The sequence below is a fragment of the Haemaphysalis longicornis genome, unplaced genomic scaffold (genome assembly GCF_048455015.1).
Source record: "Haemaphysalis longicornis isolate Haplotype H1 unplaced genomic scaffold, Haemaphysalis longicornis Haplotype H1 scaffold_7, whole genome shotgun sequence".
NCBI classification, from domain to species: domain Eukaryota; kingdom Metazoa; phylum Arthropoda; class Arachnida; order Ixodida; family Ixodidae; genus Haemaphysalis; species Haemaphysalis longicornis.
This window is the reverse complement of record NW_027526422.1, coordinates 195,701,043-195,717,723: the sequence shown is the minus strand read 5'-3', so window position 1 is coordinate 195,717,723 and position 16,681 is coordinate 195,701,043. Positions and strand designations below refer to the sequence as shown.

The 16,681-nt window shown below is 49.6% G+C and overlaps 1 protein-coding gene across 1 annotated transcript in view; it reads right to left on the bottom strand.

The window, feature by feature from the left end:
- The window catches only part of LOC144146744 (uncharacterized), a 43,034-nt gene extending 26,993 nt beyond the window's left edge, over positions 1-16,041 (bottom strand). The window contains exons 1-2 of the mRNA XM_077678668.1: positions 15,951-16,041; positions 2,390-2,628 (exon numbers count right to left, since the gene is read on the bottom strand). Coding sequence (XP_077534794.1) covers positions 2,390-2,628; positions 15,951-16,041 — 330 coding nt within the window. The remainder of the gene's footprint in view (positions 1-2,389; positions 2,629-15,950) is intronic.
- Between the last annotated feature and the right edge of the window lie 640 nt (positions 16,042-16,681).

The window sequence follows — 16,681 nt, the reverse complement described above, 5'->3', positions numbered from 1 at the left end:
GTGGCTTCCAGGTGGCTTCCACGCCATTTACGACGGTACATATGAACCTCGTTTCATGCTGACCCGATTAACCCCCATGCTGGCGTGCTTAGAATGTACACACGCGTGGCTCCGCCTACGCTATTTGGCGCGGAATGTATAGCTACCTGAGGGAGTACGTTGCTAGTGCGTGCGCCTCCAAACGCCGCAAGTTTCAACGTAGCCGCTTATCCGTCCCGCTGCAACAACTACCAGCCCTGATATACCCTTCGACTGCATTGCATTGGTATCGACCAATAGGTTGTATTCACTGGCGGGGCATGTATGCGGGCAACCATGTGAGTGAGACGCCATGCCGGTGTCCAAGCGTGTGTGTTGCTAAGGCTCGTGCGCACAGTCTGCAGAGGAGGAACCCCATTTCTCCTCTAAGCCTTCCGGGCGGCTGGGCTGCCCGCGGGCTGCGACGTAGACGAATTGCTTTCCCCTGAAAGGCACGTGCAGGCGATTTTAAAGAGGCCCCAAACAGGGTTTCAAAGGCTTCGATTCTACGCGCGCATTCGCCGGAGTGCTCTTCAAGGAACCGTCCTGCCGCAGAAATGGTGTAAAAGCTTTAAGTAATAGCCGAGTTACCGTTCATTAAAAAGAGCCAGCAGTAAGAACTGAGACTTTCACCCTCTCCCCGCCCCTCCAAAGCACCGTGAAAGCTGCGAGTTCACCGAATCGGCGCAAAACCACCTAGAGGAACAGGACAAGGCCCGTCGCTCCGAGATACGCGCAGCCGCTGGCTCCGCTCGGCGGTACGTCATGCTTTTTTTAAAGCAGAGCTTTTTAAAAAAGGCTGGAGATTAATTTGGTGGCGTTGAAACAAAACAAAGAAAAAATTCAGGGAAGCTTGCACTCACCCGCAAGACTTATATGAAGAAAATGTACGTGATCATTGACGAACACAAAGTTCAGTTTTAGTACCGATGTGGTGTTGAGGTTCATATAGGCGGCATGACATTTAAATGAGCTTATGTTGAGCAAGGCCCTAGTGAGTTTATTGTTTTGGTCGACGTATTCGTTCGCCACTCTGCAAGCGCGACTTATTGTCTCTAGCGGATGCGATGCATTCCCGTCTCCCGAAGCGCGGCCTCTTCCTCGGCAGTGCGAACTATCCGCGGCGGGGCCATGTGAAGTCACTGATCACCTACAGCAGCTTGTACATTCAAGTCAAACCTCTCCTACGGTACATAGCGCATGCGCAGGACGACACAAGGACAAACGAACAAGGAAGGTACGCCATGACGTGTCTTTCTCGTTCCGAACAAGTGTTGCAACGATACGGCGAACGCTGGAGTTTTTGGTAGCCAATGTTGGCCGATCTCTCTAAGTGCGTATGCTTGGCTTGGTTTGGCCTTCCGTAAGATATCAACCCTAATTTCGTGGTGTTATATTTACTTTGGGAGTAAATATTTTTATAGCCTTTTTTTTCTTCGTCTTCTGAAAACGACTCTCGCTAAGCACCAACTCCGTTCAGATCGGTCACGCTACCACCTGTAGCGACGGCGCCACGAAAGCTGGTTCGAAGGACGACCGGGAAGTAATGGTATCGAGGTACCACGACTGGATTGCGTTAAAAAGGGCTTTTGATGGTGAAATCTTGCTCACCAACAATGAAAGGGGTTTAACGCAATTGTCAACTCGTTACTGTTGGCTCCCGTTAAACCCGCCTTCCTCCTTATTTCTCGATGTACAGTCTTTGTAAAAATTTTGTGGGCCACGGCGACCGTGGCCGGAGCAGGCGCGCGGCCAAACAGGGGAGCTGCGCTTGACGCTGTCGGCTGGTTACGCGGCTAAAGAGAGCGAAGGGAACTATCACGCTTCCTTTCTTAGTATGGCTGGCGCGATAAATGCAGCGGGGCCGGTTTCTCAGAGCACGCGCACTTCGCTTCAGCGCCGGCACTTTGAGCAGAACTTCTGGTGCCGGACACACCACAAAAGCAAGAGCAAACGTTCCCCTTGCTCTCTGTAGCCCCGCAACCAACCGACAGCGTCAAGCGCAGCGCCCCTACTCGGCTGCGCGCCTGCTCCGGCCACGGTCGCCGTGGCCCACAAAATTTTTACAAAGACTGTACATTTTTTGTCTTTTAATTCAACCGATAGTGTCTCAGAATTCGTCACTAATTATATACAACGGCGCACTGCCCGAGTTCAGAAGTTGTCTTCCCTGTTTAAAAAATTGAGACGGATGGGGAACGAAAATATTTTGTGATGGTAAACTGCAGAAATTGGCAACAGACAGTAAGTTGTCTGGTGGCTAATACACACCTAGCTGGGCTCAGCGAGCCTCCCGTCGTTTTCTAGGGAGAACAAAGCATGGATTGATGTGGCTTCCCTACCAGGGCAAGCAAAGTGTATTGTTCCTCACCTTGAAGTAGTCGATGCACGAGTCATTCATGCTCCCCTGGCGAAGGTTCGCCTCGACGACGGCCACGATCAGGTTGTCCGCTTCGGCGGCCTCGATGGTGATTTTGCAGCCGCCCTCGCGGGCGCCCTGTCGCACGCGGAACTGCGACGCCGTCACGATGACCGCCGAGTGGACGGACGTGGAGCTGCTGAGCTTCACCTCGCAGTCGGTGTTGGTGACGCAGCAGTCGTTCAGAGACCCTGCCGAGTCACGGCGGGCGCCGAGCGGAGAGCAGATGGACATGAAAGAAGAGAAGAAAGAAAAAGAAAGAAAAAGAAAGAAAGAAAGACAACGAGAAGATAAGAATAGCAGTACACAGAGCAAAAAGAAAAAAACTAAAGACAGACAGAAGGAAAAACCGAAGAAAGCAAGAACAATAAAATAAACAGATTCGCACTGGGCGGCACGAGGTGGGATTTTCGGTTTTAAAGCCACTCGAGGGGGGAAAACGCATCTCCGTCACAAGCAAGGAGTCCTATTATGATCCCTATCGTCGCCCCGCCCCCGGCACTAGTTATCAACCTAAAAACGCGACTGTCCGTCGGGAGGGCCGCGATTGCTTTGATAACACTCCTCATGCTTGCGAGTAACGAGATACAAGGCCGCTGCCAGCCCCCTCTCTAAACCGCGGCAATTGTGCCTAAACGTAACCACCGTGTAATGCCTCAAGCGTCGCGCACGGCCATCATGCACCAACGGATGACGAGGCCCCCACTCCCACCCATGACATATTAGATGCGACTGCATCTCATTCACTCGCCTTGTCCATGCAGCGTCGTCGGCGTTGTTGTCGTCCGCCCCACCCCCTACACTATAAAAAAAATAATAGTTAGCGGCGCCCGGTTTCGATCCCACGACCCTGTGAGCGGAACGCGATGTACATGGTGCTCTTCCCACTGCGCCACAAAACCGAGACAGAATCAAATGCTACGAACGCGCCTTATATACTTGACTCATTCAAACTACGTCAAGATGCTACTGATACAACGCATGATGGGGCAATGATTAAACACTTGCAGTAAAAGAAAAGAAGCTCCCACTTACAGCAACAGTGATGGAGTAAAGGTCGTTGCGACAGCGAAGCCCCAAGCATACCACTTAGAGAGATTGACCAAGATTGGCCAATAAAACATAATAATAATCATAAAACATAATAATCATACGCGTTCCCGACACGTTTCACGCGATTTCAGAATCAATCCAACGGAAACACCAAGTGAACCCCACGATGCGTCGCATCTACACAGGGTTCCCCTCGCGGGGAGGTGGGCGCAATTTTTTTTTTTGTTACTGCACTCACTCAACAGGTAGTCGGCTGGCGACCGCGGATGGAGGTTCCCGTGCACGACCGCCGCCAGAGCGAAGATGCCAACGAAGGACGCCCGAAATAAGCGGAGGGCCGAGATTGCAACCATGGCTGACGTGCCTTTGCTCTTCTTCTTTGTCTTCACACCCGACTAGCTCGTGGTGGGGGCAGAGAACGGCGCCTCGCGCCCCCTCCCGGGTATTGACCAAGAAGAGGGCACAGAACAACAAAAAACAAACAAACAGACATTTTAAAAAATTGAGGCTAATCGAGTGTTGGTAGGAACAAACTAAACGCAGACAACAAAAACAAAAATGCAAATTTCGATAACCTTTGTTTATTAAAGGTGAATAGATACCAGAAAGAAGCCTGGAGGAGGGAAAGAATGATTTCATCGCTATGAAAGTTGCACGGGTTCTGTCGGTAGCAAAAGTCTGGATAGCACACGAGCTGGCTGGACTGAACTGGGAAAATGTTCATTTGTTTTTTTTTAAATGCAGAACATTTCAGTAACGCACGATGTCACCCGCGTTGTCGTCCGTAGTCCGCACCGTCGTTGTCCCTACTATATAAAAAGAAATACTATCCGGCACCCGGTTTCGACCCCTCGTCCCTGCGGGCGGAACGCAATGTACATGGTGCTCTACCCACTGCGCCACAGAGCCGACACAGAATGGGACGCTATGAACGCACCTTATATCGTTGACTCATTCAAATTACTGCTGACGAGCGCTCTCTCGTCAGCAGTTGCCACAAGTGCAACAACATTAACGTAACGCAAACTACTTAACGTCGTGCGCCCCCGGAAATGCTCTGCATTTGATCGTGCCCCTCGCGAGGGGGATGTTTGACGCTACCTCTTGCAAGACGGAGTGCAACCCCCGAGAACAAGGTCCCACGAGCGGCGCGCGCGCCGTGTACTGGTGGCGCCATCTGCCAGCTGCGACGCGAACTACCATCAAGGCAGTCAGAAAACCGAACGCGCGAAATACAAACTGGGCTTTAACAAAAGAACGCTGTTTTTTTTCACCACCCTGCACCATTAAGCTGGAAATTAAAGATGTTTATTTTCTCTCTCCCTGTTTTTCTATTGCTTGGGTGTCACTCCGACGGAGTCTTGTGCCACGTGCTACCGCGCCCGACGGCGTCACATGAGCGGCGGCCGAAACGCAATGCAGCGCCAGATTGTGACAGCACGCCTGCTCGACATACTCGCTGCACAGCCTATTTCAGCTACACGCATGGCCCTTTGCTCCCACGGGTTGATACGTTGTTGGTAAACAGTGAGACCGACCGGTGTAGCTTCGGCTGAATATGCCGCGCGTCTTTTCAGTTTCACAGGTGCACGGTCCCGGTGAGCGGCTGAATTGTTGGTGTCTGTCTGCGGGCCTGTTAAATCTCGGCTGTGCTTCGTTCTTTTTTTATTTTTCTATTTCTTTGTATCGTCTTTGTGCTTCCCAGACAGTGTGGACTAATGAGTATTAGCAATTCGGATCAGGAATTCCAAATTTAATGGGAGCTGTGACAGCGTGATTAGCTAAATCGTCCGCTAGCTCGTTGCCTCCGCGAGACCAGACGCTGAGCGTTCTTCTCCTTCTTCTTCCTACACCGTGTGGTACGGGTCTGACACGGATGCTCCTCCTCACGCGGCTGCCGTGGAGACGGCGCCGGCGTGAGAGGCAGGCAAGAGACAAAGGCAACCGACGCAAACCTCCAAGGGGTTTATTCCCAAAACCCTCTCCTAGCTGGCCCCGTCCTCTCGGTCATCGACGGGTCCCGCGTTGCTCGACCGGGTGGAGTCATCCGACTCCGCCGTTACCGGTGGACGATGTCGGTCCAGGCTCGAAGGGGGAGGCGCCGGGTCGCTCCGCCGCCGCCGCACGCCGTCTCTTCCTTACTCGGAGCGGCCGCCCGCAGGCGCCGAGCGCAGCAGCCGAAGTCCTCGCTCTCCGCAGCCGCCTCCCCGCCGAAGCGACTCCGAGCTGCCCGCTGATGATGATGATGATGCTTAGTGGCTTCCCCTTTGTAACGGGGTGGCGTTGCACAGCGGCCTTAGTCTAAACGCCGCTGTACAATCACCTCGCCAAAAATTACAAACAAAAACAAACAAAAATATTATTATAAAAAAAAGAAAATACTTTTACGAAATTTTTGTGCTAGTCTGACTTCTTTGTTCACATGTCTTCCCAGATTGTTCTCTGCTCTTTTCCCACCAACACTCTAACCTTCTTTCACTAACCTCTACTGCTGTCCAATTCACTTTTCCGTTAACCTTAAAGCCAAGAGCTTCCGGAAGCTCGATGGCTCCATCACTGAGGACTGGACGGATACTTTTGCACTCCGTTACAATAAGTCGCATGGTTTCTGGCTCATTTCCGCAGCCTGCACGTAGTTCTTCCTGTACCGGCTCGCAGATAAGCGTTCTTGTCCGCAAGCAACCCGCCCGGCCTTCAAAAAGCAATGCACTCCCTTTGGTATTATCGAATAATTTTTCCCTTGTGATCTTCTGCTTCCCGATTTTGTAGATATCTAAGGGCGTTTTCGCATCCATCCTCTTTTTCCAGGTCATTGTCTCTGTTTCTTTCACTTCATTTTTTATTGCCTTGGTCGTTTCCCCTGCACTTCCAGGTTTCACATACTTTGTCCTGAGCCTTCTGGTTCTTTTCCTCCACTGTGTGTCCACGCTTTTCATGTAAAGATACCGTAACACTTTGGCCGCCCATTTCTGATCATCCATATTTCAAAGTCGTTCTTCAAAACATATTTTGCTCTGTGCTTCTCTCACATCGGAGGATGCCCATCCCATGTCTCCCTGCACTGCCTCTTTTGTTGTTTTACTGTGTGCTCCTAATGCCAATCGACCCACGGCCCTCTGATTTACTTCTATCCCTGATTGAATCTCTCAATTGACACACACTACTGCGTTTGAAAGGGTGAGTGCTGGTACTATTACTCCCTTCCAGATTCTTCTCACTACTTCATATTTGTTATATCCCCACAGTGCTCTGTGCTTCATGATAGAGGCGTTTCTTCTGCCTTTCATTCTTAAATGGTCCTCATGAGTTTTTAGATACGCCTGACCTTCGTTTAACCATATGCCCAGATATTTGTATTCCGTTACCCACGGTATTGCTGCTTTTTGAACGAATACCGATTCGTTACGGGCGTTGTCATTAAAAACTGGAACTCCCGACTTTGCTGTGCTAAACTTTAACCCCAGTTCAGTGGCTTGTTCCCCCTCAGATATCTGGGAGCTGTTGCAGACACTGTTTGCTATCTGCTAGTAGTACTACGTCATCTGCATATATCAGTCCCGGGATATGTTGTTCCACTTCCTGTCCTTTGCGCCTATAACATAGATTGAGTCCTATTTTACTGCCTTAAAGCTTTCTTTCTAGACTAGCCATATACACCATGAATAGCAGTGGCGATAGAGGAGAACCCTGCCTTAAACCTTTATTTATGACCACCGGTTCAATGCACTTTTGGTCCTCCCAGGTAATTTGCACCTCGCTATCATTGTAAATTCCCTGTAACAGCTGTACAAAGCCCTGTCTTAATCCCTCCCGCTCAAGTATGCTCCATAGAAGTTCTCAATATACGTTGTCGTAGGCTCCCTTTATATCGAGAATTGCTATCCATAGTGGTCGCCATAGGTCGGCAAAACCGAAAGAACTCACTCAAACTCAATCACAATTTTTTTCATTCACGCTGTACTCAATCAAACTCAGACTCAAAAACTTCGTCTGTTCACAAAATCACTCGTACTCACTCACCAAATACTAATTTGTAATCGTACTCACTTGTACTCAAACTCATTTGTCCTCACGAGTATTCGTACTCAATCTGTACTCATGAGTACTGAATCTGTACTCATGAGTACTCACTCTGTACTCATGAGTACTACTCATTCTGCACTCATGAGTACTACTCATTCTGCACTCAGGAGTACTACTCATTCTGCACTCATGAGTACTCAATCTGTACTCATGAGTACTCAATTTGTATTACTCACGAATAATCAATTTATCTGCACTGTTAGCTAGGTCGTAGCTCGAATGAAAAACTAAGTAGAAAAAATAAATTGTTTAATTGATTAGAAAAACACAGGTTACATATAAATCAGGACAGAGGAAGAAAACATCTGACGCGGTGCACTGTCGTTGGGCGACTTACTGCGCGAAGGCAAGTACATGTGAGAAAGCGAAACGGAATGTAAGCACTAGCGTTGCGTCTGGCGTCTCGTCTTGTTCTCAGGCCGGGTCGGGCTCAGGGGAGCTCGGGGCTTGTCGGTGCAGCCGTGGCCGTAAACTGCGTTTTTCTGCGTGTCTTCGGGTGGCAGCTTTTGTCGTCCGTTTTCTTGTTTGCACTACTGTTTGCACTACTGTACTCAGGAGTGCATATACTACAGAGTGCAAGCACTCGCAAAAACAGTATTCATGAGTATTGTACTCATGAGTGCTGTGTACTCATGAGTACTGTGTACTCATGGATACTGTGTACTCATGAGTACTCAAACTCATGAGTACTCATACTCATGAATACTTACTCATGAGTACTCATACTCATGAGTAGTGTACTCATGAGTACTGTACTCACGAGTAGTGGACTTACCCCTGTACTCACTCGTCATCGTACTCACTGTTTTTTTCTGGGTGTGTGATCACTCACCATCGTACTCACTCGTGAGTTTGAGTACAAATGAGTACAAATGAGTGTACTCACGAGTGAGTACGCCGACCTATGGTGGTCGCTCCTGAGCCGTTGACACCTCTATGCATTGGGTTAGAACAAATAAATTGCCCTCTAAGCGTCTGTCTCGTCTGAAACCAATTTTAGTTCTCCCAGTATGCTGTTCCCCGGATGACGACCGGCGCGGGCCCCACGCGCGCCGGTCGCCATCTCGCGACGCGCAAGCGAACCCCTCTATTCTTGCCGCCTTGTTGCGCAATCCCGCGCAAGCTGCGCGGCCCTCCGAGCGCTGCCGCGTACAGAGGCGGGATCGCGGGCAGCCACAATTCGCACAACCGATGCACCACACACCCGCATAGGCGGATGGCGCTGCGTTAGGTCGACTTGCTCTGGGGGGGGGCGTCCACTCATACTCTTCGCTACAATATATATACATATATATATATATATATATATATATATATATATATATATATATATATATATATATATATATATATATATATATATATATATATATATATATATCTATATATATATATATATATATATATATATATATTTATCTATATATATATATATATATATATATATACAGTAGACTCTCGATAAACGGAAATTCAAGGTACCGGAAAAACTAGTTCCGTTTAACAGGAGTTCCGTTTATTGAGAGAGATGTTCTAAGGTGCAAATTTATGTGCGTACACACTTCTAAGGGCATTTCATGGAACTCTAACCACTAGAAAGTGACTGTAGCTGATAGTTTTCAGAAAGCAAGAAAACTACAAGAAGCATAGGCACAGCATTCACAAAGTTGATTTGGCAACAATGAGTCGCTGTGCACTACAAAATGCGTCAATTATTTTTGTTTGAGTCCTTGCAACTGCATCTTCACGGAGGCTAGAGGCCTCAACTTTGCGAGTGCTTACGAGCCACCGAATATACAAGACAGCAACGGGGTAATGAAGGACGAATAGCACAACGATGGCACGAACGAGGCGACAGGAGGTGAGCCCTGTAGCCTCGGCGTCTAGAATCGAGACCGAACGACTGGAACAAGAACCGCGATGTTGCATTCGTTGCGCTAATACGGCTAACCACTTACGAGACGAAGCTTACGAGGTCAACAAGGCTAAAAAAGCATGGAGGAAGAAAAAAAAAACAAGAACGAAACACCCGGAACCGTAAAAAGCTGATTCTCATGCCAGTGGATTTCACAAGAAGTTCCATTTCTGGTTCCGTTTCAACGGTGATGCGGAAATTCTAGTTACGATTACCGAGAGTTTGTTTACGTTATCTGAATAGAAAACCAACCAAATTCCCGGCAACTGTTCCGTTTAAGCGGCAATTCCGTTAATGGAGATTCTACTATATATATATATATATATATATATATATATTTGTAGTTTTAGGAAGTCAACAGTAAATTTTGTGTACAAGTTTAGTCAAAAGAAAGAGAAGGAAACGAATAACATTTAAAAATTTCCAGAGGGTTTGAACACCTCCTTCTCCCCCCCCCCCTTCCGGTACGCCACTGGACTCCCAAGTTCACTGAGTTGCCAGAACTCATAATGGCGGATTCCGTTCTAAAGCCGAAGAATTCCTGCCCCTTCACTCTCTTCTTTCTGCTGTGCTGCTAGGTGGCCGCGACAGATGGATTTTGAAGCTTCAGCGTTTAGCCTTTCAGCTGGAGTGGCTTCGCAAACTCAATTACCTATACTTACCCTAGCGACTTGCTCACCTACGCCAGTCATGACCACAATGTGTGAATCGTAGGGTAAACCGAACGGGAAAAAGTCCGGCTAGGGCACGGTGCACCTCGCTGCCGCCATACGCGCCAGCGTGAGCTCTCGTGAGTGAGCATTGCGGAACTGTTTTATAGTAGCGTGGTGTCACTGAAAAGCTAAAATGGACACCAGAAGCTCCTCTACAAGAAACCCCAACACCGATTCTAATGTTGTGCACTGTTGGACAAAGAAAAGATACCTTTATAATGTGGTGAACAATCCCTAATCCGAAGAAATTTACACCACCACCAACGCAGCTGAACAACTTCCATCGTCGAAGGATTTTCTTAGCCCCCAAATCATTTTTTCCCGGTAAGCTTCATCGTACTCAATAGTCTGGCTCCAGTTTCGCTGTGAAAAAACATTTAACTGCACAGGCTTTTCAAGACAAAACATTCGAAGCTCCAGGGTTCACTACCGAATTGGGTTGTTTTTTCGTCCTATTTTTTGACAACAAACCGACTTGTGCGTGGCATTGGTTTTAACACTGATTACTAAGCCGCCCTTTGACCTGCAATATGCATGCTTATTAAAACAAATATTTAGTGTTCTTGTTAAAACGATTTACTGGTTAACATCGTCAAGAGATATGTCAAAAAAAGAACGCCGATGCACCATTATTGCTTATATTGTTGAGTGGTTTTTTTTTAAATAGCCGTTTTAAGCAGACACATTGACATCTCAAGCAGAAGCGCATGCGTCTCCTGACGGACTCCATTTTCGAGCTCACGCTGAGTGCAAGTACTATACAAAAACCTTTACTCAGAGACCAAATACGCAGCAGCAGTCCGTGACACCCTGGGTTCCTACCTGGACGCTTCGGGTCTCGTCCCGGCACTCCGCTTTCTCTCCTGAGAGCAAACTGGACTGTGACCAAGTGTTTTTAAAGCAAAGCTTTACTATTAGATGCGACTGCATCTCATTCACTCGCCTTGTCCCTGCACCCGGCGTCGGCGTTGTTGGCGGCGTCCGCCCCTCCCCCATTCTCCTCGCCGCCTGAGCTGCGCTCTCCGCCGCTCACACCCTCTCCTCTCTGATAGCGAACACTCTCTCGCGAGGGGCATTGGATTGGATTCGAATGGATTGACTTCGCTTGGCTTGGCTTGGCTTGGATTGGATTGGATTGGATTAAAGTGGGTTGTGTTGGATTGTGTTGCGTCATAGCCGCGGCAGACGCACTGACGCCGGCTCGTCCCCTCACCGTTATGCGCGCTATAAAACGCGGTGCCTGCGCCGCTCCGCTCCATCGTTCCAGCGCCGTTCCTCCGCTGTACAACGCTGCAACGTGAACCCCCTATGCGTCGCATCTACACAGGGGTCCCCGCGAGCGGAGGTGGGAGTTTTTTTTTCGTCCAGCAGTTTTGGGAAGGATGCGCAAGTTTACCTTTTGACCAGAGAAACACCCCCGGTGACACACCCCTCGAAGTGCATCGCTTAATTCGCCGGGCCCGGTGTCAGCGCTGCGCACAAGACCCCGTTTTAAGTCGTTCTGGTCACGTTGCGGCTGCGGCCGCTACGGGAGTGGCCGCTCAGTAGACGGGCAGCCGACCAAACCAGCAGCCTCCCACACATGCGGCGCTGGGTCGTCTCGGGCTATATGACTCATCTTGCACCCGGTTCGCCGGGAAAGAGGAACGCCGCGTTCGCGAAGAATTGAAGCGAGGCCGGGCCTACTTCTGTGAGCGATGCACGGGACTGAACGGCTATAGCCGTGGTCGGCGAAACAGCTACATCAAAGGTAAACTAAGCGAAACTAAGGCTTAGCCAGAATAAGCCAGGCTTTTGCTTTGCATATCCAAGGTGGGCTGAGCTAAGCCGCAACCATTTTTTGTTTGCTTGTTTTGTCTGTTTATTTTTAGTGTGTAGCCCTGTATAAACGTGTATGTTTGATTTCTTACTGTCTTTTCCCTTTCCTGCGTGCCTTCTTCCCCCCCCCCCAGCAAGCATTCCGGTATACATTCTTATGTAAGGCAAACTACGCCTACTGGTGGACTTTTCTTTCCTAGGTCTATAACAATTGCTTCATTTATTCCATACATACACTAGGTACAAAAGTCAGTGCGCATCACAAAGTTGCACGTACCAGTAAGTTTTTTTTTCAAAATTTTATAGACACGGCAACCGTTGCCGGAGCAGGCGCGCCACCCATCAGGGGCGGTGCGGTTGCCGCTGTCGGCTGGTACCGCGGGTGATGAGAGTACGGAGAACCTTCCCTCTTGCCTTCTTAGTATGGTCTGGCGTGACAAGTGCGGCTCGAAGGCCCTGCGCTGAAGTGAATTTCTTGCTCTGAGAAACCAGCGGGACGCTGCTCTTATCGCTCTAGGCCGGCAGCCACACTACGAAGGCAAGAGCGAAAGTTCCCCTAGCTCTATTTATCCGCTCTAACCGCCGATACCGGTAGCCGCAGCGCCCCTTCTTGGCCGCGCGCCTGCTCCGGCCGTGGTCGCCGTGGCCTACAAACTTTTGACAAAGACTGCATGTTCACAGGCCGAACACTCCGATACTCCGCAAAAATAGTACCATCTTCCTCTCTGTAATCTGAACGGGGGAAATCGGAGACACCCCAGCTGCTTTACATTTATTGCTCCACCCAAGTTCGCTAGTTTTTAACTGCCTGGCTTACCTAAGCTCTGCTAACTAGTTATGAAACTTGTCATTTCGATAACTTAGACTGTGAAGCTGAACATGGACATGGATGAACACGGACTCGAATGGATACCCGATGGAGTTACTGGGAGTTGCTCCGGGGCTCTACCGAATATCATATGCGTCACTCTCTCCAAGCGACCATCATATTCCCAACGACGACGAGTTGTCCCGATAGAGCGGCGTTCCTTCAGCATGATTTGGTGGGTGAAAATGCATGTTCAACAATGTACCAGAACCGTCTGTCTGAATCCGGTAGGCTTTCGCTGAACCCTGAATAAATTCAAAAGGAGGGCCGAAGAGAGTTTACAGTTTATAATGCGCCTGCTTGTAGACTCAAGTTGCTGTTGCGGATAAAAGACTTTAACAATGGTTTCGCATAAATAAGGAGGAGGTGGAGGAATAAACATTTATTCAACTGTATTAGTTCCACATAAAGAAAATATAATTTTTTTGTAATCTTGCTTGTTAAAACTATTCAACAGTTATAATTATTTGGTTGGCGCAGCTAATCCCGAGTTTTCCGCGTTTTCTGAACGATATCCATTGGATGCTGTGAAATTTCTCATATACTTTACTAACCCCCTTCCCCATTTATACACATTCCTGCCGCGGTGCCACGGGTTTGCCCTCCTCAAGACAAAAAATTACACCATCTTCCCGAGGGGAACCCTGAGGTGATGCGAAGCATCGCAGAGTTCCAACCCAATTCAGTCCAATCCAATCCAATGCAACCCAATCCAAGCCAAGCCAAGCCAAGCCAATCCAATCGAATCCAATCCAATTCCCCTCGCGAGAGAGTGTTCGCTATCGGAAAGGAGAGGGGGTGAGCGGTGGAGAGCGCAGCTGGCGCGGCGAGGAGAATGGGTGAAGGTTGGACGCCGACAACGCCGACAGCAACGCCGGATGGATGCAGGGACAAGGCGAGTGAATGAGATGCGTCGCATCTCAAATCCTGCCAACGCCCATGCCCCCAAGTGCTATATGTACATTCGTCCTAAGTAATAGTGATGGTAATGGCTGTATACAGCTCATATATCTGTTTGTATTGTTGACCAAGCCCATCGTGGCAATATCGCTTCTGCCTTCACAAAAACACGGATAGGACGTTCGGATTTTGGGGAACACTGCTAAGAATATAAAAATTTAAGACCGTTCCACTCAATGTGAAAGCTGTCGGAAGTGCAGAGCAGTGATTCGCCATAAAGGGCTGTAGCGTCATTATCCGCTCACTGCAACCCTTCAACGCAATTTAAATTTCCCGCCTTCGCAGTGCTCGCGCGCACCCTGCCTTTAAGTGCGCGAGCGGGACTTCTGTTCTTTTAGTGCTTGCTTTTCCTCCCGCTCGTGCCGGTGTTGCACTGCCACTTTTTTTCGCTGAATATTGTAAAAACCAACCCAACAAGCGTTCCTAACTAAACGAACGCGGGCGGTGCTGGTGAATTACGTATATTTTGCCTCAAATGCACCTAATGTTTTCTTTGCGCTAAACAACGGGGAGATGTATTACCAACGCCAGCGGTTCACGAGTTCCGAACGCTTATGACTATATAATCGCTTGGCTTTCGAAGCCTCTGTGTTACACCGCGACGACAGCCGCTACGACAGAACGCCATGTACGTGGCCTCTACCTGGGTGCAGCGAGTGAGCTGCTACGAAAAGCCGAGCGACAAGGCGAGCCCTAAAGTACTCTGCACTTAAAATTACAAAGCGATCTGATGTGGATTTGATTTATGTGCGTCAGCAAACCTAATGTGTCTGATGTACGTCATTAGCAAGCCAAAATAGATCTTGCGTGGTCTCTTAAAGTCTGCGCATCATGGCCAGCGTGGACTCCTGCCAATAAAGCGCGTCCAACACATCTCTGCCAGTGAGTGATGCTCGTGGTACTCTGTGGGTATGTAGCCGCCCTGTGGTAGGCTTCAGGCTACGCGCAAATCTTAAATCGAAGCTCTAGCGTCCTCACTGAGGCCGTTGCACGCCAATACGCCTTGCAGAAAAAACAACTTTCTCTTACAATATAGACGAATGATAGTGGGTGAAGTGCAAGAAAAACGCCTCCCTAGGCCGGAATCGAACCTGTGTCCCCCGCGTTATGAAGCGGGCGTCTGTCCGACTGCTTCATTTCCACATGGTCGAAGCGAACGCCAAGAAGCGGGGAGGGAGGGACGGAAAACGTTGATTTATAATTTTGTAGTGGTTGAGCGGCACTCCACCGGAGTCTTGTGCTACGTGCTACAATTCCAGACTGGGTCCGCAGGAGTGGTACGCTTGGTCCAGCGCTCCTACGGCCTCCGTTTCTTTGCGTTCCCGCTGAACAAGACCGATCTGGTCTTTACAGCAGTCTTTGGGCTGCAGTGTCTCCCATTGCTCCGCATTAGGGTTTCCAATTTTCGGGACAGCCATTGGGCTTTGGCATTCCCATGTGGTGTGGTAGAGGGTGGGTTTTTCTTGATGGCTCAATGGGCATGCGTCGGGTAAATTTTACTCAGCACGTTTAGACTTGGGAACGCGTCTCTCTGCACCTCCAGTCGGTGTCCTCCATCACTAGAATCTCTCGTGAGGGATTCTAACGGCGGAGGGTACCTTTTCCTGATGCCTGTGTAGAACGCCGGGTGGCCGAGTGTTCCTGAGGGAGTGGCGTGACTTCTTCGAGGTTGGAATCATCGGGTGCTCGGTTGGTAGTATAGCATCGAGCCAGCCTGTTCGCCTCAGTGTTTCCGCGCACCGGGGTCCACAGGATCTTGTGTTGGATCTTAGGTGATGCTCAGGGTGCTGGGGTACGCCCCCTTTACCACGGAGGAGTACACGGAGTGCGCAGTGGCTTATTCGTCCCTTTACAAAGTGCGGACAGGTCTCTTGCGATTAGGAAATTATTGCAAATCACCGGCCCGTTGGGAAGCTTTCCGCCACCCCCAGAGCGACAGCTAGCTTCTCGGCGTCTCACAGTCACAGGTGATCATATGGAGGGCTGAGGACTACAGCCACCCTGCGTCCTTCCCTTGGATCTTGTGTGGCTGCATAATGCACACAGTGTGGTTCTTGGAGGAGAACGTGCGGCGTATGAAATCCGCTCGTGCTTGGCGCCTGCCTTGATCGAGGTTGGGGTCCATGTTTTTGGGTATGAGGGCCACGTGGAACTTCCGGTGGATGTCGCCAGCAATGGCTGTTGTCTTGGGCATTTCTCTGATTTGTTCCATGCAACTCTGGCGCAGGAGCTGATGCATACAAGTCGGGGTATGCATCAGCCTCTCAGTCTAGGTCTTGAGTTGATTCGAGTTGAGCAGCAGGTACCGACACCCCAAACCCAAACATTAGGCCTACGGAAGGCACACCCGAGTGACAGGGGCGTAGACAGGGGAAGGGGGCGGGGGTGAGAGGGGGCACCCAGGCCCGTGCCCCCTCCAAAATGTTTCGTGCCAGGCTGGGGTGCGGTTCAAGTAACCTGAAGAACCGCCTGAAGTCACCTGCAGGCGCAGAACCTACAGTTTTAAAGACATTCTTGTTCATAGAAAGCTGAAAACAAGGGCTACGTCAATGTCTGACCCCTGTGCCCGCTCCAGATGCTGTACATGTCAACATGTACAGGCTGCCTGCATTTCGCGCCGGATACACCGAGCTGCACAGGGAATCTGTCGCGAGCCGATCGAGGCAGCCCCGTTGTTTCGCTAGCGGTATAGCCCGGCCGGGAAATGGCGGAACAGAAGGAAAAGCCTCATACAGGCATACATGTGGTCTGTACTTTAGCATGTCATTCCGTGTCTTTACACTGGTACAAAGTGTAATAACATGACAGAGCATGTCACTGTATTTTGTTCAGTC